Raw genomic sequence first — 20,234 nt, forward strand, 5'->3', positions numbered from 1 at the left:
GTGCAAAGACCTTTGAGTCAGACAGACTGGGTTCATGCCTCTGGAGAAGTGGAGTGCATGCAGACATTCCTGGAGAAACACAGTTATCACAGATTAAATGCCCAAAGCACAGGAGGTTCCCCAGATACATTGGAAATAACTTGGTGAAGAGACCTGGGCAGCTTATTGCTGCTGAAAGACTACGGATTGAATGAGCTTCTTCAGTGCGTCTTTGAGCTCCTGGTTCCTCATGCTGTAGATGAGGGGGTTCACTGCAGGAGGCACCACTGAGTACAGCACTGCCACCACCAGATCCAGGGATGGAGAGGAAATGGAGGGGGGCTTCAGGTAGGCAAAGATGGCAGTGCTGATAAACAGGGAGACCACAGCCAGGTGAGGGAGGCACGTGGAAAAGGCTTTGTGGCGTCCCTGCTGTGAGGGGATCCTCAGCACGGCCCTGAAGATCTGCACATAGGACAGCACAATGAAAACAAAACAGCTGAATACTACTAAGATACTGACCACAAGAAGCCCAACTTCCCTGAGGTAGGAGTGTGAGCAGGAGAGCTTGAGGATCTGGGGGATTTCACAGAAGAACTGGTCCACAGCATTGTCTTGGCAGAGGGGGAGTGAAAATGTATTGGCAGTGTGCAGGAGAGCATAGAGGAACACAGTGCCCCAGGCAGCTGCTGCCATGTGGACACAACCTCTGCTGCCCAGGAGGGTCTCGTAGTGCAGGGGCTTGCAGATGGCAATGTAGCGGTCGTAGGCCATGATGGTGAGAAGACAATACTCTGCTCCTACCAAGAAAGCAAAGAGAAAGATCTGGGCAGCACATCCTGCGTAGGAGATGTCCCTGGTGTTCCAGAGGGAATTGGCCATGGCTTTGGGGACAGTGGTGGAGATGGAGCCCATGTCAAGGAGGGAGAGGTTGAGGAGGAAGAAGTACATGGGGGTGTGGAGGCGGTGGTCACAGGCTACAACTGTGATGATGAGGCCGTTGCCCAGGAGGGCAGCCAGGTAGATGCCTAGGAAGAGCCAGAAGTGCAAGAGCTGCAGCTCCCGTGTGTCTCCGAATGCCAGGAGGAGGAATTGGGTTATGGAGCTGCCGTTGGACATTTCCTTCTTCTGGGCATGGGCACTGTCATAGGAAGAAAAGACAGTGACAAGTTACAGTAGACTTTTCTGAGAACAACAATTCACTTTCATAGAAACACTTCTGCCCTGTCCCCACCTGCCTCTCCCATTTCAGAAAGACCTTCAGCAGGTCCCTTGCCATAGCTTGGCCTGGTGCTGGCTCAGGGTGCCACTGGGAGCAGGGGGCTCTGCAGGAGTCAGTCCTGCCATATAGACAGAGGTAAATAGGAACACAGGGTGATCTCAGATTGAAGCCACTTGTGATATGAGAAAGCTTTCCAGCATTGTCCCATCCAGTTTTCCCAACTGCAGAGCACCGCTGTGGGGATTTTGTTTTGTTCATTTTGTTATAGTTCCCTCACCACACCCAAGGAGTCTTTTCAAGGCAGAAATCTTCGGAGTTTCTGCAGCACTCCAAGCGAAACCTTGTGGGTCCACAGTGGCAAAAGGGACTGTCCCTCAATGCAAGGCAAGGAGAACCAGTCTGTCCATAAGTCCTGGTCTCAGCTGCCCTGTGCTGGCACCTCTTTCAACTGGAGGACAATCGAACTCACATATTCCCTGAGAAGAAACGAGACACTGCAGAGAGCAGAGGAATCTAGTTTCCAAGTGCAGATCTCCAGACCCTTCATCCTGTCTCATTGCACGTGAGGAGGATCCCAGCGCTCCCCTCCCAGCCAGGGACACAGGGGGCTCATTACAGCTGCCTGCATACACGGTTCAGCAGTATTTCCATACCCTTAGCATCGAGGTGTCTTCTGCACAGGGCTGCTAGATAACACAGAGAGGCCATCAGAGAGATGTGCCCTTCTGGAGGGCAGCCTGCAGCTGAGCAGAACCCACTCCCACCCTGGGACACAGGGGGCTCATTACAGCTGCCTGCATACACGGTTCAGCAGTATTTCCATACCCTTAGCATCGAGGTGTCTTCTGCACAGGGCTGCTAGATAACACAGAGAGGCCATCAGAGAGATGTGCCCTTCTGGAGGGCAGCCTGCAGCTGAGCAGAACCCACTCCCACCCTCCCAGGGAAGCAGCTGAATGTCATAAAGATGGGGTGTCCTGAAGGAAGGGTAAGCTCCCTCCCAGCCCCATACACTGCACTGCTCAGGGCCCCAATACTAGGAGGTGACGTGGATGCTCTTCCTCCATGGATCCATCTGCACGAGACAACATGCAGCATCGCTGTCTGAGCTGCACCTTAATCCTCGCCTGACACACCAGTGATTGCAAGGGGAAGGACAAGGGCAGCAGGGACAAGAGGGGAAAATGCCAAAGTACTCCTGCCAAGGGAGTCAGGACAGGGAGACGCAGTCAGACACTTGAGGGTTTCTCCTCTTCTGTGGTTGGGCTACTGGGAAGGAAGCTCATGATCAAGTCCCTGTGACATTAAGGGTGGGAGTATCTGCTGGGTGGGAGAGAAGACCAGGCATTGCTCTGGGGAAGGTGTCAGCACTGCAGGGAATGGCAGGGAGATGCTGAATCCCCCCTCCCATGGCATTTCTGGTAGAAGCTCCCTCTCACTCCCTGCCCATGCCTCCGCTGCCTGGAGCTCTCCCTGCCAGCAGCTGTTTCCTCATCCCCATGTCTCCTCCCTGTCAGTACTCACAGAGCCCATCCCACCCACTGTGTGCTCAGCTCTGCCCTGCAGGCACCTCCTGGCAGTAGGGCACTGCCCGGACACAGCTCTGTGTGTGCAGAACCTAAGGAGCAGCTGAGAAAAGTTCTAATGAGAACTGGGGTCTCAGTGCCTTCTCCAGAGTGGAGAAAAAAATTCCCATCTCCTCATGCCCACCCAGCCAAACAGGAGGAGAAAACTCAAAGCACAAACTCATTCCCTTTCATGTGTTTCTGTCCTGTGTTTCTGCGAATGACCAGAGAAGGAACCGGGTGATGGTGCTGCTGTTGGATGGTTGCTCCCTCTGGGCATGGGGTCCTGTTCTTAGAGGAAGAGTCAATGAAGAATTAAGGGATACTTCGCTGAGAAAAATCAAAGCTTTCTTTTAGATTATCACTCTGATACAGTCTGCCTCATCCCCCACCCACCCAATTCTTTTTCCAGGAGAACTTACTTCAGCTCTGTGGCTGCAACTCTGGCTTGTGCTGGCTGAGCAATCTGTGAGGAGCAGGGCCTCTGCCCGCTGCCTGCTGAGAGTCAGCCCTGCTCTGCAGCAGTGAGTTCATGGGAACGGTGGGAGAAGGGGACAGTCCTGCTGTTGGACTTTGACAGATGAAACTGCTCCTAACTTAGAAGGGCTTGCCAGCACCTGCACTCCCAGGGCTAAGGAACAGGGATTGATGAAGGCAGCTTGAGAGGTTTGGGTTTTTAAGTACTCCCCCCATTTCACCTGTGGAGTTTTCTTGGATGTCAGAAACCCTCAGCATTTCTGCTGCACTCAGGGAGAACAAAGGGAGTCCTGTGAAGCCAAAGGATTGCCTGTGGCTTAGTGTAGAAGGAGGGGAGCTGGTCTGTCCTGATTAAGGGAAAACCAGCTTATTCTCCAGCCCCACACACTGCATTGCCCACAGCCCCACAGCTGAGATGAAAGCTGGGACACTTGTTCCCATGGTCACAAATGCATGAAAGGACCCACAAAATCAGTGTGTGACTCTGCAGCCGAAACTCCACCTCCCCAGAGAGCCTGGCAGCAACAAGATAACAACAGTAATAACACAGACCAGTGGAGAAACAAGGCAAAAGACAGTGAGGGTGTGGCTGAGAGAGGCCAGGGCAGAGGCATTGGGGCACTCAGACAGCGTTCCCCTTCCCCAGCTGTGCACGCCACCTCCCAGACACCACCATGGCCGGGCAGCTGCTCTCAGCCCCTGTGCTCTGCAGAGGGAACTGGGCCCGTGGCTGGAGAGCAGCACCACGGCTCTGCTGGAGCTCTGGCTGCAGAGGAGGTGGTTCATGGCTTGGACCCCCCAGCCCTGAGGGCAGAGGCTTTGGTGGGTGGGAGAGGAGGCAAGGGGGCTTGCTCAGAGGAAGGGGTCTGCATTGGAAGGGATCATACGGAGGTTTCTGCGTTCATCCTCCCACAGCACTTCTGGTTTTAGTTTCCTCTCATTCCCAGATCATATCCCTGCTGCCTGGAGATTTTCCTGCTGGGAGGTGTTTCCCTGCCCCATGTCTTTTCCCTGTCAGCAATCACAGACCCCATGCCAACCTCTGTGCACTTACCTTGGCCCTCCAGAAACCTGCCTGTTTGCAGGGCACTGGCTGGGTGCATGTTCCTGTTTGCAGGTGGAAAAAAGGACAGGTCCCTAACACCAATGTGTCCAGCAGAGGTGATTCTGGTGCTGCCCATAGGCAGAGGAGTGACTGAAAACACATCAGGAGACTCCTGGAAGACCTACTGATCACTCAAATTTACAGTTCAGCAAGTCCCCTGCCATTCCCCCACAGTAGGAAATTAAAACGCAGACTCAGGAAAGTTCCTTATCTTTAGAGTAATTCTTGTCTTGCTCTTCTCCTTGAAACCTCCTCTTGGAAATATTCTGGAAGTGAGCTGAAGCTCTGAGCAGCCCTGACCCACACAGCACCCTCTTAACAGCAGAAGGACCCTGCCTTGCTGGGGGTCACTCTGTCCACCCACTGCTTCTCCCTGCAGCTCAGTGGGGAGCTCCCCGGGCAGGCTGAGTGCTGACCCTGGCAGGCGGCAGAGTCCCTGCCCCAGCACACAGCCCCTGGGGTGCAGGGACCCTGCTCTGAAGGACAGCCCTGGGCACCCCTGGCTGCACACCCACCTTCACACCCCTGCAGCCATCCCTGGGAGAAGGCAGCCATCACAGCCAGTCCTCTGAGGGTGCAGTGGGGAATCCCTGCTCTGGAGCATGTCCTTGTCCTCTGCACTAGCGAAACTCTGAGGGTCCTCCTGACAGATTCCATAAGCTGTGGCATGTGCCAGCTTTAGGAGGTCTTTCCAGGAACCGCAGCGGCGCTGCCTTGCACCCAGAGACTTACTGTATTTAGGGCTGTGATGATTTCTCCCGTAGTGAGCTCTGAGCTCTCCTTCCTCTCCAGATTGCCGTCTCTCTCTTCCTCACTCCTCTCCCCTCAGTGCCTGCAGGCAGTGCCCTCAGCCCTGCTGCGCTTTGCAGAGGAGCTGCTCCTGGGCAGAGCTGTCTCTCTGCAGTGCTGCCCTCTTGCCATCAGCTCCCTCCATCCCAGGAGCCCAGCCAAGCTCAGCAGCAGAGGCCCAGCCCAAGGCAGCACTTTCTCTGCCCCTCTGGGCTCCCTCCAGGTGTCCCTGGGGCTCCCAGGGAACCTGCTGTGAAACAGGCTGAAGGCATCACTCATGTTCCCTCCCTCAGCTGCAGAAAGACGCTTACTTCTAGCAGTGTCATTTCCCCTATCAGGAAAGGACTTGGGCATGAGAATCCCCTTTTTTTGTCTCGTCATTAGGCAGGACACCCAGGAAGGTGACAAGGAAAGATCTAATTTCTTCAGGCCTGGGACTTATCCTCTGTTCAATGAAACAGGCATTTCATGCTGGGTCTTTAGAGCTGGGGCTAGAAAGACATGCAGCTCTCTTTTGTTCTTGCCTTCTCTCTGCTCTGAAGAAAAGCCTTTGCACACATGGGGTCTTGGACATTTGGTACCAGGGTTTCTTATGGCAAATATGAGCTTGCCTGGTTGCACAGCTGCAGTGCTTCAGCCCAAATGTGCAGCAGTGCCCTCAGCCAGGGGCACAGGCAGGAGGAGCTGGAGCTGTTCCTGAGCAGATGGAGCTGTGACATGGTGGCAGAGCTCAGGACAGCTGCTCTTCAAGGACAGCATCCTCCAAGCACAGCAAGGGTCCAGATCGAAACTCAGTCTAAACTTGAAAGGCAATTGAAGGGCAGCATAAGGAGTGTTTTCTGCTTCAGGAACAGTTACAGGAAAAACAAAGATCCTGTGTGGCCAGTGCTGAATTTAGGAAGAGCAGGTGTAGATAGATGTGAGATTCTGTCTGTCCTCTTTGCCTCAGCCTTCCCCAGCAAGGTCTCCCAGGCCTCTGTGACTCAGGGCAGGACTCTGGAGGAGATCAACCAGCAGTGCATGGGGATCAAGTCAGGGATGACTTGAGCAAATGCTTCCCAGTGTATGGGACAGGAGGGGCAGCATGGCAGGGAGCCGAGTGAGCAGGCCAATGGCACGGCCAGGCCACTCTCCAGCATCTTCAAAGTCCATGGAGTCTGTGCAAACTCCCTGACAATGGGGAAAATGCAATCATTGCAAGCACCTTTCCAAAAAGCCCAAATGATGCACTGAGGAGTGGAAGGCTGTGCCCCAGATTGTGTTCACTTGGATCCCATTTCTGGGTGTCTGAAAGACAAGGGACTGGGTTTACCCAGGGCTGTTTGTCTCTCGCCATCCCCTTTGCTTTCTGTGCTGAAAGGATATTACTGCTGGGCCCAGGGAGAGCAGTGGTTATCTTTTAACCTGGAAGACAGTGAAGTTCTCAACATCACCCCCCCTCCAATATTCTTGTGCCCAAGTTAGGATATTCTGGTCTGCCTGGGTGGATGTGGAGATGGGTAAAGAAGCAGACAGATTGTTGGTCTCAGAAGGCCTTTGTCTACGTGTGGTGCTCTGCCTGGAGGCACCTAGCTAGTAGGGTCCTGCAGGGGTCTGTCCTGCCACCTGCCCTGTTTAATGTGTGTTTAATGACCTGGAGGGGATGAGAGGGTGTATTTTCACAACATTTGTAGAAGACACCATATTGAGGAGAGCAGACCTGCCACTGCAAAGGACAAAGATAGGCCAGAGGGATGGGCAAAATGTAACATCGTGATTTCCTATAAAGACAAATTTGAAGTCCTGCCTTGAGGTGCACTAATCCCTGGCAATGACAGAGGCTGGCGGCTGTGTGGCTGGGCAGCAGCTCTGTGGGAAAGGCTCTGCTGGTCCTTGGATTTCATTAGGCAAAACGGGAGCCATCAGCAAAGAAGCGTCTTCCTGGGGGCTTCAGACGGGGGCTTCAGACTGGGCCTCAGGTAAAACTGACTAGGAGGGTGATGCTGCACTGCAGCAGGACACGCAGAGCCTCTCTGTGATCTCCATCTTTGGAGGTTTTCAGCTTTCAGCTCTACAAAGTCACAGCCAACCTGACCCGCATTTGGTGGTTCCCCACCCTTTGGTGGGAGCCTGGACAGGAGACCCCTGTAGTCCCTTTTCCCACCATCTGTTCCACGCACTTGTGGCTTGCAGTGTGCCCCAGGAGGAAGGATTCAGCTGGAAGTGAGGGTCTCTCCAGCACTGGCTCCCGGGACAATTCAGGGTGGAATTGTTCTGTACACAGGAGGTCTCTAGTCCTACCTTTCGTTCCAAGCAGGGCCAGCTCTGAGGTCCAAGCAGGTTGCTGAGTGAACGTCAGCATCCCTGTACGCAGTCTGCACATGAGCCAGGCATCGATGCCACCATTGCAGCGATGGAGACGAGGCATTGGACCAGCTCCCTGAACCCAGGAATCGGTGCGCCACGCCTCCTGAGATCCCTGGGAACACCTCAGCATTTTGTCCAGAGGAGCATACCTTTTCTTTAGATGTCCTGTGAGAGATGTCCCATGAGCTCACCTTGCTCTCGGTCCCTCCTTCACTCCTCACACTTGCCTGGACTTCAGGAAACATCCATGAGCCTGAAGGATGGATAAGCCTCTTGGGCTGAGGTGAAACAGGTTGAGTTTTGATTCTGAGGCAGCAGGAGAAGGAGGATGTGCAGTTCAGTGCTGAGATATGGCGATAAAGAGAGGATTCAAGTGAGTCCATGGGCTGGGACATCTTGGGTGATTGAAGAGCATTAGCAGGGCTTTGGAAGAAGCTGCTCAGGTTATGGGGAACTCAGAGCCATTGGCAAAACCTCAGAAAACCACAGCATGGAGACCACGGTGTGATGTTCCTCCTAGTCATGGGCTGCCCTACATCCACTGGATAGAGAAGGGACAGGCCTTGCCACACTGCAGAGCTGGCAATCAGTTCCTTGCCCCAAGGCACCGAATCTGCCTGCGATGCTGCCACGTGTCTGACACACACTCACTCTGAATGGGGATGGCTTTCCTGTACAGGACCATCGCTGTCCCTGCCAAATGCATGTAGCTGCGTGTGAGAGCCTTGGCACCTCACATGACATTACGGGCCTGGAAATGTCATTACACAGAATAACTGCCCTGAATTTGGTCAGGCAATGTGAGAATGTTCTTGATGCCACCATCATTAGAGTCAATGGAGATCTAGTAAACCTGGCTGATGAAGAGACAGAGGGAAACTTGGCTCTGCCTATGGTACATGACTCCAGTTCAGCAGATGAATCCCTGCATAGGCTGCCCTGAACGTAACAAATAGAGAGAGGTTCTATCGTCCTAAAAGGGGGCATCTGATGTCATTTCATTTGGCCAAAGATTCCCCACCAGCCTCCAAGAAGATGTCCCCAGATGCTGCCCTGTCTCTCAGCATTGCTCCATGAGGGCTTGCAGCTGGCTCCATGTACCTTGGAGCACCTCTGGAACTTCAGGTGTCACCAGGTCTTTGCATCTGAACACCTCAGTCCTGGCCTCCATCTCCATTAATGAGCATGGGAGCTGAGCCAAGGAGCTCACATGCAGGTGTGTATTGTGTGCGCCCCTGAACTGAGGCAAGAGGAATCCACCTCCTGTGGGTTTGTGCTGTGCATGGGGGGACGCTGAGGACTACAGACATGGAATGGGGGCTGAATCCCTTCCCTCAGCAATGTTAAATGAGATCATTCCCTGTCCTTGCCTGGGTGTCCTGCCTAAAGATGGGACAATGATAAGGTGATTCTTGGACCTAACTCTTCTTCAGATGGGAGAAATGACCCTGGTGGAAAGCAGTGTCACTCCCCAGCTGAGGCAGGGAACATGAGTGATGCCTTCAGCCTCTTTCACAGCAGGTTCCCCTGGAGCCGCAGGGACACCTGGAGGGAGCCCAGAGGGGCAGAGAAAGTGGTGCCTTGGGCTGGGCCTCTGCTGCTGAGTTGGGCTGGGCTCCTGGGATGGAGGCAGCTGATGGCAAGTGGGCACAAGAGACAGCTGTGCCCAGGAGCTGGGCTGAGGGCACTGCCTGCAGGCACTGAGAGGAGGCACTGAAATTGCTACTCTTTTACTCTTTGAAGTGAATAAACCAGGCAGTATCAGAAGTCAACATACCGTGGCTTACAGACAGCATCAGTATCACTTTTCCAGCCTCATCAGGTTTGCTCTGAGGTTCCCATCAGAGCCTGCACACACAGAGATGCCCCTGGGCAGTGCCCTGCTGCTGGGAGGTGCCTGCAGGGCAGAGCTGAGCACACAGTGGGTGGGATGGGCTCTGTGAGCACTGACAGGGAGGAGGCTTAGGGCCAGAGAAACAGCTCCTGGCAGGGAGAGCTCCAGGCAGCAGGGACAGGGGCAAGGGGTGGGGGGAAACTGCAAACAAGCAGTGGGGGAAGGTGCTCTCCAGCAGCTCTCTTGTCGTCTTTCACTGTAGATGTCTTCTGGGCGTTGTCTGCTGGGCAGTGCTCGGGCTCTCTCTTTAGAACATGTCATCTTCGGGACCCCTGACTGTCTGCTTTGCCTGTCCTGCTGGGCTTGCGAGCTGCCCCCAGAAAGGCACAGCTCTCCTGTAGGATCCTAGGGAGTGCTGAGCCTTTCCTTCGGGGTTGGCACCCTCCTCTCAGGGTCCTTTGCTTCTCTCTGTGAGGGGTCCTGTCCTGCTCTCTTCAACGCAACTCCGTCTCTGGGCTGGGACAGAGATTACAGATCTGCCCATTGAACCAGTGCTTCCCTGCTGCCATACGAGTTCCGTTGTTTGGGGTTTTTAAAGAGAAATTTGCGTGTGAAGTCATCTTCAAGGCAGCACAAGCGAAAGGGCAGCACAGATGGGAAAAAAGACTGGTGGGCAGAGAGCTCAGAGAGATTTGGCTGGGACTCAGGAATAGGAGGAGAGTTATGATCTGTGGAAGAAGGGGCAGGCAACTCAGGAGGACTACAAGGATGTTGTGAGGTTACACAGGGAGAAAATTAGAAGGGCCAAAGCCCAACTAGAACTTAATCTGGCTACTGCCGTAAAAGGCAGTAAAAAAAAGTTCCTATAAATACATTAGCAACAAAAGGAGGGCTAAGGAGACTCTCCATCCTTTATTGGATAGTGACAAAGGATGAGGAAAAGGCTGAGGTACTTAATGCCTTCTTTGCCGCCGTCTTTAATAGTCAGAGCAGTTGTTCTTTGGGTACCCAGCCCCCAGAGCTGGAAGACAGGGACTGGGAGCAGAATGAAGCCTCCATAATGGAAGGGGAAATGGTCAGCGACCTGCTACACCATGTAGACACACACAAAGTCTATGGGGCCAGATGGGATCCACGCGAGGGTACTGAGGGAGCTGGCAGAAGTGCTCACCAAGCCACTTCCAATCATTTATGAGCAGTCCTGGCTAAGTGGGGAGGTGCCAGTCGACTGGAGGTTAGCAAATATGACGCCCGTCTACAAGAAGGGCCGGAAGGAGGACCTGGGGAACTACAGGCCTGTCAGCCTGACTGTGGGGCCAGGGAAGGTAATGGACCAGATCATCCTTAGTGCCATCACACGACACGTGCAGGACAACCAGGGGATCAGGCCCAGTCAGCATGGGTTTATGAAAGGCAGGTCCTGCTTGACCAACCTGATCTCCTTCTATGACAAGATGACCTGCCTAGTGGATGAGGGAAAGGCTGTGGATGTTGTCTACTTGGACTTCAGTAAAGCCTTTGACACCTTTTCCCACAGCCTTCTCCTGGAGAAACTAGCTGCTCATGGCTTGGGCCCACGTACTCTTTGCTGCGTAAAAAAATGGCTGGATGATGAGGCCCAAAGAGTGGTGGTGAACGGAGTTCAATCCAGTTGGTGGCCGGCCACAAGTGGTGTTCTCCAGGGCTCAGTATTGGGCCTACTTCTGCTTAATATCTTTATCAATAATCTGGATGAGGGGATCGAGTGCACCCTCAGTAAGTTTGCCGACGACACCAAGTTAGGAAGAAGTGTTGATCTCCTGGAGGGCAGGAAGGGTCTACAGAGGGATCTGGCCAGTCTGGATTGATGGGCCGAGGCCAGCTGCATGAGATTCAACAAGGCTCAGTGCCGAGTCCTGCACTTGGGTCACAACAACCGCACACAACGCTACAGGCTTGGGGAAGAGTGGCTGGAGAGCTGCCTGGCAGAAAAGGACCTGGGGGTGTTGGTCGACAGCTGGCTGACTATGAGCTGGCAGTGTGCCCAGCTGGCCAAGACGGCCAATGGCATCCTGGCCTGTATCGAGAATAGTGTGGCCAGCAGGACTAGGGGAATGATGGTTCCCCTGTACTCGGCACTGGTGAGGCCGCACCTCAAATCCTGTGTTCAGTTTTGGGCCCCTCACTACAAGAAGGACATTGAGGTGTTGGAGCGTGTCCAAAGATGAGCAACGAAGCTGGTGAAGGGTCTGGAGCACAAGTCCTATAAGGAGCGGCTGAGGGAGCTGGGGTTGTTTAGTCTGGAGAAGAGGAGGCTGAGGGGAGACCATATTGCTCTCTACAACTACCTGAAAGGAGGCTGTAGTGACGTGCGAGTCGGTCTCTTCTCCCAAGTAACAAGCGATAGGACAAGATGAAATGGTTTAGATTGGATATTAGGAAAGATTTCTTCCCCGAAAGGGTTGTCAAGCAGTGGAACAGGCTGCCCAGGGGAGTGGTTGAGTCCCCATCCTTGGAGGTATTTAAACGACACGTGGACATGGTGCCTAGGAACATGGTTTAGTGGTGGACTTGGCAGTGCTACATTAACAGTTGGACTCAATGATCTTAAAGACCTTTTGCAACTTAAATAATTCTATGATTCCATGATTCTGTAACACTGCAGCTCTCCTGACTCTGCACTAAGCTACAAATATCTGAGCCCTTTTGTATGTCCTGTCTCAAGACTCTTACATTTTCAGTCACAAAAATGAGGATTTCTATCCCTAAATAGGATACCCACCGGTTGTGATGGTGGAAAATAAAAACCACAAACAAAATTATTATAAAGACTTGCTAAGCCTCTTTTCTGCAGCCCACACTCTTCGGAGTCATGAGTGCAGATATTGAACTTTTCCGTTAAAGGTGGATTACGTCTGACATTCCTTGAGAGCAATGGAGCTGTCACAAACCAGCTCCCATGTAGCCACTGCAGCAGAGCAAAGCTGACTCCTCAGCAGCACATGAGCAGAGGTCCTGCTCGGTACACCGCACTCAGCCACCGCAGACCAGAGAAAGGAAATGCACTTCACTTGGAGGGTATTGCAATGAAAAATGGAGTGGTTTTGCTCAGAGGAGTCTGTCTTGATTTTAACCTGTCCGTTCATTTTTTGAGTAGTGCCCCCATGTCAAGAAACAGCAAATGTCCAACAGCAGCTCTGTCACCCAGTTCCTCCTCCTGGCATTCACAGACACACAGGAGCTGCAGCTCTTGCACTTCTGGCTCTTCCTGGGCATCTACCTGGCTGCCCTCCTGGGCAACGGCCCCATCATCACTGCTGTAGCCTGCACCCACCAACTCCACACCCCCATGTACTTCTTCCTCCTCAACCTTTCTGTTCTTGACATTGGCTGCATCTCCACCACTGTCCCCAAAGCCACGGCCAATTCCCTCTGGAACACCAGGGACATCTCCTACGCAGGAAGTGCTGCCCAAGTCTTTCTGTTTTTCTTCTTCCTTGGAGTGTGCCCTTCTCACCATCATGGCCTATGACCGCTACGTTGCCATCTGCAAACCCCTGCACTACGGGACCCTCCTGGGCAGCAGAGCTTGTGTCCACATGGCAGCAGCTGCCTGGGGAACTGGGTTCCTCTATGCTGTCCTGCACACTGCCAGTACATTTTCACTCCCCCTCTGCCAAGGCAATGCTGTGGGCCAGTTCTTCTGTAAACCTCCACAGATCCTCAAGCTCTCCTGCTCAGGCGCCTACCTCAGGGAAGCCGGGCTCCTTATTTTAAGTTCTTTGTTAGCCTTTGTGTGTTTTGTTTTCATTGTGCTGTCCTATGTGCAGATCTTCAGGGCCGTGCTGAGGATCCCCTCTGAGCAGGGATGCCACAAAGCCTTTTCCACGTGCCTCCCTCACCTGGACGTGGTCTCCCTGTTTGTCAGCACTGGCATATTTGACTACCTGAAGCCCCCCCTCCATGTCCTCCCCATCCCTGGATCTGGTGGTGGCAGTTCTGTACTCGGTGGTGCCTCCAGCAGTGAACCCCCTCATCTACAGCATGAGGAACAAGGAAACGAAGGATGCAGTGTGGAAACTATTTGATTACAAGCTAATTCATATTAAGAAGGTGCCCATTGTCCCACTCGGTCTCCCACAGTATCACAGGAATAGCCTGGACTGACTTTTCTTCATACGTGTCTTTATTTTTCCTTTGTGGGATATTTGGGGGGTTGTTTTTTTGTTTATACCTGTGATAATATTATTCTTGGTCTCCTACCTGCCTTTTCCTGACCCAAAGTCCTCATGTACATATGGATCCAAGCTCCCCATTTAGATAAACTCCATAAAGAAACCAGTAGAAAATTATTTGTCTCAGCTCCCGTCTCTTCACATCTCCTCTGGAGCTGGGGGAACAGCCCCAGCCTGCAGGAGGGGTTCAGGGGACAAATGCCCAGCTGCCTGACAGGGGAGCAGCCCTGGTGGGCACTATCCCTCTACTGCGTGTGAGTTGGGGCTGCTGCTTTCCTGGAGCCATGGCCAAGGACAGCAGCAGGACATTGCCTTTTCAGTGCTGGTCTCTCCTCAATTCCACACTCTTCTGCTGTGCCCTTTTATTTGTGCTGCCCCTAAGGTCTGGTGCAACTTGTGACAGTCCTGTTATCTGTACGGTGGCATCCCTGTGGCTGAGGGCAGGAGCAGGCCACGTGAACCACTCTATCAGAGCTGGTCTCCATGCAAGCACCATCATAACCAAAGGGGCTCCTCAGGACAGGGCCAGAAGGCTGGGCGCCTCTTCCAAAGCTGGTGTCAGGAATACACCCAAGAAGGTTCTCCCTCAGAAGGACTTTTGCTCTTCTGGGGTTCTGATGGATTCAGGGTGACAATCTCAGAGTCCCACGGTGATGTGTTAGGAACCAAGGCACGGATGAAGACCTCCCTTCTTGGTTGCATATGTCCACTGAATGAGCAACCGGTCTTTGACTTATCTGCCTGGTGCTGTCCCACCTGCAGTGGGGCTGATGGCAGATGCCATCCTGAAGAGGAACTGAGAGCTGCCAGGAGAGCTCAGGGGATCTCCAGGGACAGTGTGTGAGTCTGGGTGGGCAGTGAGTGGCACCTCATAAAATGAGTGACCATCCAAGGAGGAGTGTCCCGGAGGAAAAGGTGAACGTGAGGAGCCCACAGGCTAACAATGGCCCTGCAATGGCAGGAGAGGCTGTGAGGAGACAGCAGGCAAAGGGCCATAAGACTGGAGAGTGTTTCAGGGCAACCTCTTGGAAACCCCATGGGCTGGATCCAGTGCAGCCATCCCCTGCCCTGTGTGCCATTAGAGACACCCAATGGTCCTGCCCAGCCCTGTCGTTGGCTTCTGAGCAATCAGGGATGATGGAAAAGGGCTCAGCAGCAGTGATCCTGCTCCAGCTGGGTCTGCTTCTGACCCTGACCAGCATGGCCAGTGCAGGGTCACCCCATGGCCCCGGGGCACCACAGCCCGCTCCCTCTGCAGAACAGCACCGCCAGCATGGGGCCTTGCAGGAACCAGGAATGTCTGGCCAGGCCAGCACAGACATGCTGACCTGGGGAAAGGCTGTCTGGAGAGCAGGGATGACCGTGGAGAAGAGCAAGGGAGCATTTCTATGATTGCAGGGGGGAATCCATGAGACAGAGAAACCTCTTTCTGCAGGCACCCACTCGGGGCAGGCTGCTCTGTCCCCTGGCCAGGACTCCTGTGCTGGCGTGGGGAGAGGGGCTGACAATGATGGGGCAGAGTCAGTCTGTGGTGGGCATGTCCTGGACCAGAGACCATGCTTCCTGCTGTTTCCCTAACGTCCATTTCCTCATGCCATGGTGAGCCTCCAGCCCTGGGGCTGATGGGGAGGCTGAGACTCCTCCCTGCCCAACAGGAGCTGCTGTGCCCTTCAGAGGGGCTGGGGCTGTGGGGTGAGTGCCCAGAGCTCTGCAGCACCCTGTGGCGGTGTTGTGGTTTAACCCCAGCCAGCAACTAAGCACCACACAGCCGCTCACTCACTCCCCCGCAGTGGGATGGGGGAGAGAATCAGAAGAGTAAAAGTGAGAAAACTCATGGGTTGAGATAAAGACCGTTTAATAGGTAAAGCCAAAGCCGCACACACAAGCAAAGCAAAGCAAGGAATTCATTCACTACCTCCCATCGTCAGGCAGGTGTTCAGCCATTCCCAGGAAACCAGGGCTCCATCATGCGTAGCGGTTACTTGGGAAACTGAAGCAGTCCGGTCAAGGGGTTAAGCGCATCTGTCACACTGCCCCACTGTCAGCCCACAGGCACCACCACAGTCCCTCTGCGCTGGGTGTTGGGTGTCTCCACGGGCCCTCCCCTGAGCCCATGCAGGGACCCCAGTGCATCCCACATCCTGGCTGCACAGTCCCAGGGAACCCTGGTGAGGCCCCGCTTGGAGCGAAGGTTATGATTGTTGTGGTGGGTTGACCTCAGCCAGACCCACCCTGCTTTTCACTCACTGCCCTCTCCTAGAGGATGGAGAGAAGGAAGGAGAAAAGTCTCCTGGATCAAGAGAATGACACCTTAATAAGAAAAGAAAAAGCTATGTGTGCAAGCAAAGCAAAAAGAGGAATTCATGCACCAGTTCCCGGGGGCAGGCAGATGCTTAGCCACTTGCTGGGGGGCAGAGCCTCAGCACACATAACACTGGCTTGGGAAGACAAACACCATAACAACAACAAGCACCCCTTCCTCCTGCTTTTGCCAAGGTTTTATCGCTGAGCACGACATCCTTTGGTATGGAACAGCCCTTGGGTCAGTTCAGGTCTGCTGTCCTGGCTGTCTTCACTCCCATTTTCTTGCCCCCCCACCCCACAAGCCTACTGTCTTCTGTGGGAGGTGTTTGAGAGAGAAAGCCTTGATGCTCTGCGAGCAGTGCTCAGCAATAGCCAGAACCCTGGAGTGGTATCAATGGCAAAGGGTGTATTCAGAGTGAGGAATAGATTCTCTTGCGTGATCTCCATGAGCTCAGTCAGTAGAGCATGGGACTCTAAATCCCAGGGTCATGTGTTCGTGCCCCACGTTGGGTGCCAAAAAGGACTGTCGTGGTTTAACCCCAGTTAGCAACTAAGCACCACACAGCCACTCACTCGCTCCCCCACAATGGGATGGGGGAGAGAATCAGAAGAGGAAAAGAGAGAAAACTCATGGGTTGAGATAAGAACAGTTTAATAACTGAAGTACAATAAAACAGAACAGTTTAATAGGTAAAGTAAAAGCCGCGCGTGCAAGCAGAGCAAAGCAAGGAATTCATTCACTCCTTCCCATGGGCAGGCAGGTGTTCAGCCATCCCCAGGAAAGCAGGACTCCATCACGCGTAGCGGTTACTTGGGAAGACAAACACCATCACACAGAACGTCCCCCCCTTCCTTCTTCTTCCCCCAGCTTATATACTGAGCATGACGTCACATGGTATGGAATAGCCCTTTGGCCAGTCTGGGTCAGCTGTCCTGGCTGTGCCCCCTCCCAGCTTCTGGTGCACCTGGCGGAGCATGGGAAGCTGAAAAGTCCTTGACCAGTGTAAGCACTACTTAGCAACTACTTAGCAACAACTTAACACAGCAGGAACCAAAACATCAGTGTGTTGTTCTCATCATTGTTCTCATGCTAAACCCAAACCACAGCACTATACCAGCTACTAAGAAGAAAATTAACTCTATCCCAGCTGAAAACAGGACAACATCGCTTTGTACCCTGTCCCCCTTCTGTTCCTCCTACTTGACACAGCCTCCCCCACGTCCTGGAACCTACCCAGCCCTATCCACACCCCATATAAGATTTCGCAGACATCCCTGACCCAGGGTCTGCCAGGGTCTGGACAAGGAGGGAGGTCGAGCAGGGCTGGCCATTCCCCCAGTGCAGGCCCTGAGCCCAGCCGGAGGAGGCAAAAATGGCTGTGCAGCAAAACTCACCCATAAACCTCTGGGCAGGGGCCAGTGCTGGAAGTGGACAAATAGGGAGGCCACCAGTTAAAGCTCCCTCCAGTCCCATTCCCTAACACATCGCCCTGAGCCCTACTGCCCTCAGCCCATGGAGAACACCAGCACAGCAGCACGGCCTCGTGGGGGACAACTTCCTCAGCCTGTTCCTGACCTCAGCTTTGGAAGAAAAGCCCAACCTCCAGACACCGGCACTGAGGAAATCCCCTTGTACTACAGAGATGTGACATAGGAGGCCAGCTGTGCCATTGGGCAAGACACATGTGCAAAGACCTTTGTGTCAGACACAGTGGGTTCATGCCTCTGGAGAAGTGGAGTGCATGCAGACATTCCTGGAGAAACAGAATTATCATAGATAAAATGCCCAAAGCACAGGACATTCCCCAGATACACTGGAAATCACTTGTGAAGAGACATGGGCAGCTTATTGCTGCTGAAAGACTACGGATTGAATGAGCTTCTTCAGTGCGTCTTTGAGCTCCTGGTTCCTCATGCTGTAGATGAGGGGGTTCACTGCTGGAGGCACCACCGAGTAGAAAATAGCCACCACCAGATCCAGGGATGGGGAGGAGATGGAGGGGGGCTTCAGGTAGGCAAACATGCCAGTACTGACAAACAGGGAGACCACGGCCAGGTGAGGGAGGCACGTGGAAAAGGCTTTGTGGCGTCCCTGCTCAGAGGGGATCCTCAGCACGGCCCTGAAGATCTGCACATAGGACAGCACGATGAAAACAAAACACACAAAGGCCACAAAGACACTAACCACAAGAAGCCCAGCCTCCCTGAGGTAGGAATTTGAGCAGGAGAGCGTGAGGATCTGGGGGATTTCACAGAAGAACTGGTCCACAGCATTGCCTCGGCGGAGGGGGAGTGAAAATGTATTGGCAGTGTGCAGGAGAGAATTGAAAAAAGCACTGCCCCAGGCAGCTGCTGCCATGTGGACACAAGCTCTGCTGCCCAGGAGGGTCCCGTAGTGCAGGGGTTTGCAGATGGCCACGTAGTGGTCATAGGCCATGATGGTGAGAAGACAGTACTCTGCTCCTACCAAGAAGGCAAACAGAAAGAGCTGGACAGCACATCCTGCGTAGCAGATGTCCCTGGTGTTCCAGAGGGAATTGGCCATGGCTTTGGGGACAGTGGTGGAGATGCAGCCCAGGTCAATAACGGACAGGTTGAAGAGGAAGAAGTACATGGGGGTGTGGAGGCAGTGGTCGCAAGCTATGACTGTGATGATGAGGCCGTTGCCCAGGAGGGCAGCCAGGTAGATGGCCAGGAAGAGCCAGAAGTGCAAGAGCTGTAGCTCCCATGTGTCTGCGAATGCCAGGAGAAGGAAGTGGGTGATTGAGCTGTTATTGGACATCTGCTGTCTCTGCACATGGGGATCTGTTCAAGGAGGTAGAAGAAGGGAGAAGTTAGGGCAGACTGCTTTCAGAAAAATCTACTGACTTTCTTATAGAAACCCCTCGAACTGCTTTTCACTTTTCAGAAAGAGCTTTGGTGAGCTCTGGTTGGTGCTGGCTGAGGGTGCCCCAGGGAGCAGGAGGCTCTGCTGGGGGCTCTGCAGGACTCAGTCCTGCCATACAGCAACAGGTAAATAGGAACTCGGGGTGATCTCAGATTAAATCTACTTGTGATATCAAAGAGCTTTTCAGCATTGTGGCTCCCAATTCACCTGACTGCAGAGCAGAGCTGTGGGGAGTTCGGGTTGTGCCTTCTGCTCTAGTTGCCCCAGCACAGCTGAGGAGTGGTTTGAATGCAGCAATGCCTGGCATTTCTGCTGCACTGCAAGGGAAACCTTGTGGGTGCTGAGATTGGGCAAAGGGACTGTCCCTTAGTGCAGAGTGAGGACAGCCGCTCTGTCCATCAGCCCTGCTCTCAGCTGCCCATGTCTCTGCTGCCTGGAGCTCTTATTGGCCACGACCCCTTTCTCTGTCCCCACATCTCCTCCCTCTCCATGGTCACAGACCCCATCCCACTTGCTGTGTGCTCAGCTCTGCCCTGCAGGCACCTCCTGGCACCAGGGCACTGCCCAGGGGCATCTCTGTGTGTGCAGGGGCTAAGGAGCAGCTCAGACAAGTCCTGACGAGAACTGGGGTCTCATTGCCTACTCCAGAGCAGAGAAACAAATTCCCATCTCCCACTGCCCACCCAGCCAACCAAGAGTGGAAAAACTCAAAGCACAGATTTCTTCCCTTTCAGGCAATCTCCTACCTTGACATCCCTCTTTAAAATGACCCTCTGCAAATGTCCGCTGGGTGATGTAGAAGTCTGAGCAGCCCTGACCCACGCTGCACCCTCTGGGCAGCAGAGGGATCCTGCCCTGCTTCCACCCACAGGTTCTCCCCGCAGCTTTGAAGGGCACTCCCTGGGCAGGCTGAGTGCTGACCCGGTCAGACGGCAGAGTCCCTGCCCTGGTGCACAGCCCCCTGGGGCGTGGTGACCCTGCTCTGAAGAACAACCCTGGGCACCCACAGGTGCGCACCGATCTTCAAAACCCCAGAAGAAGGGGGCCATCATGCCCTATTCTTCTGACAGCGCACACGGAAGTCCTCCTCAGCAGCACGTCCTTCTCCTCTACGTTAGAGAAACTCTGAGAATCCTCCTGAAAATCGTATAGGCTGTGGGATGTAGCAGCCTTTGGATGTCCCTCCAGGAACACCAGCTACATTGTCCTGCAGCCAGAGACTTACCATGTACAGGGATGTGAAGATCTCTCCCATGCAGTGAGCTCTCAGCATCCTCCCACTCCACACTGCCTTTACAGTCTCTCTGCCTCATTCCTCTCCTCTCAGCACTTGCAGGCAGTGCCCTCAGCCCTGCTGCGCTTTGCAGAGGAGCTGCTCCTGGGCAGAGCTGTCTCTCTGCAGTGCTGCCCACTTGCCCTCAGCTCCCTCCATCCCAGGAGCCCAGCCCAGCTCAGCAGCAGAGGCCTAGCCCAAGGCACCACTTTCTCTGCCCCTCTGGGCTCCCTCCACAT

At 53.8% G+C, this 20,234-nt stretch overlaps 1 protein-coding gene across 1 annotated transcript; it reads right to left on the minus strand.

Moving 5' to 3' along the window:
- Positions 1 to 162: 162 nt before the first annotated feature.
- LOC309603369 (olfactory receptor 14C36-like) lies at positions 163 to 18,617 on the minus strand (the record flags this gene model as incomplete). The annotated part of the gene is made up of 2 exons (XM_082338234.1): positions 163 to 1,007; positions 18,527 to 18,617. The coding sequence occupies 2 exons, from the start codon at positions 18,615 to 18,617 to the stop codon at positions 163 to 165; spliced, it is 936 nt and encodes a 311-aa protein (XP_082194360.1).
- Positions 18,618 to 20,234: the final 1,617 nt, after the last annotated feature.

The sequence above is a fragment of the Platalea leucorodia genome (genome assembly GCF_965183815.1).
Source record: "Platalea leucorodia genome assembly, contig: HAP1_HAP1_SCAFFOLD_59, whole genome shotgun sequence".
Taxonomy (NCBI): domain Eukaryota; kingdom Metazoa; phylum Chordata; class Aves; order Pelecaniformes; family Threskiornithidae; genus Platalea; species Platalea leucorodia.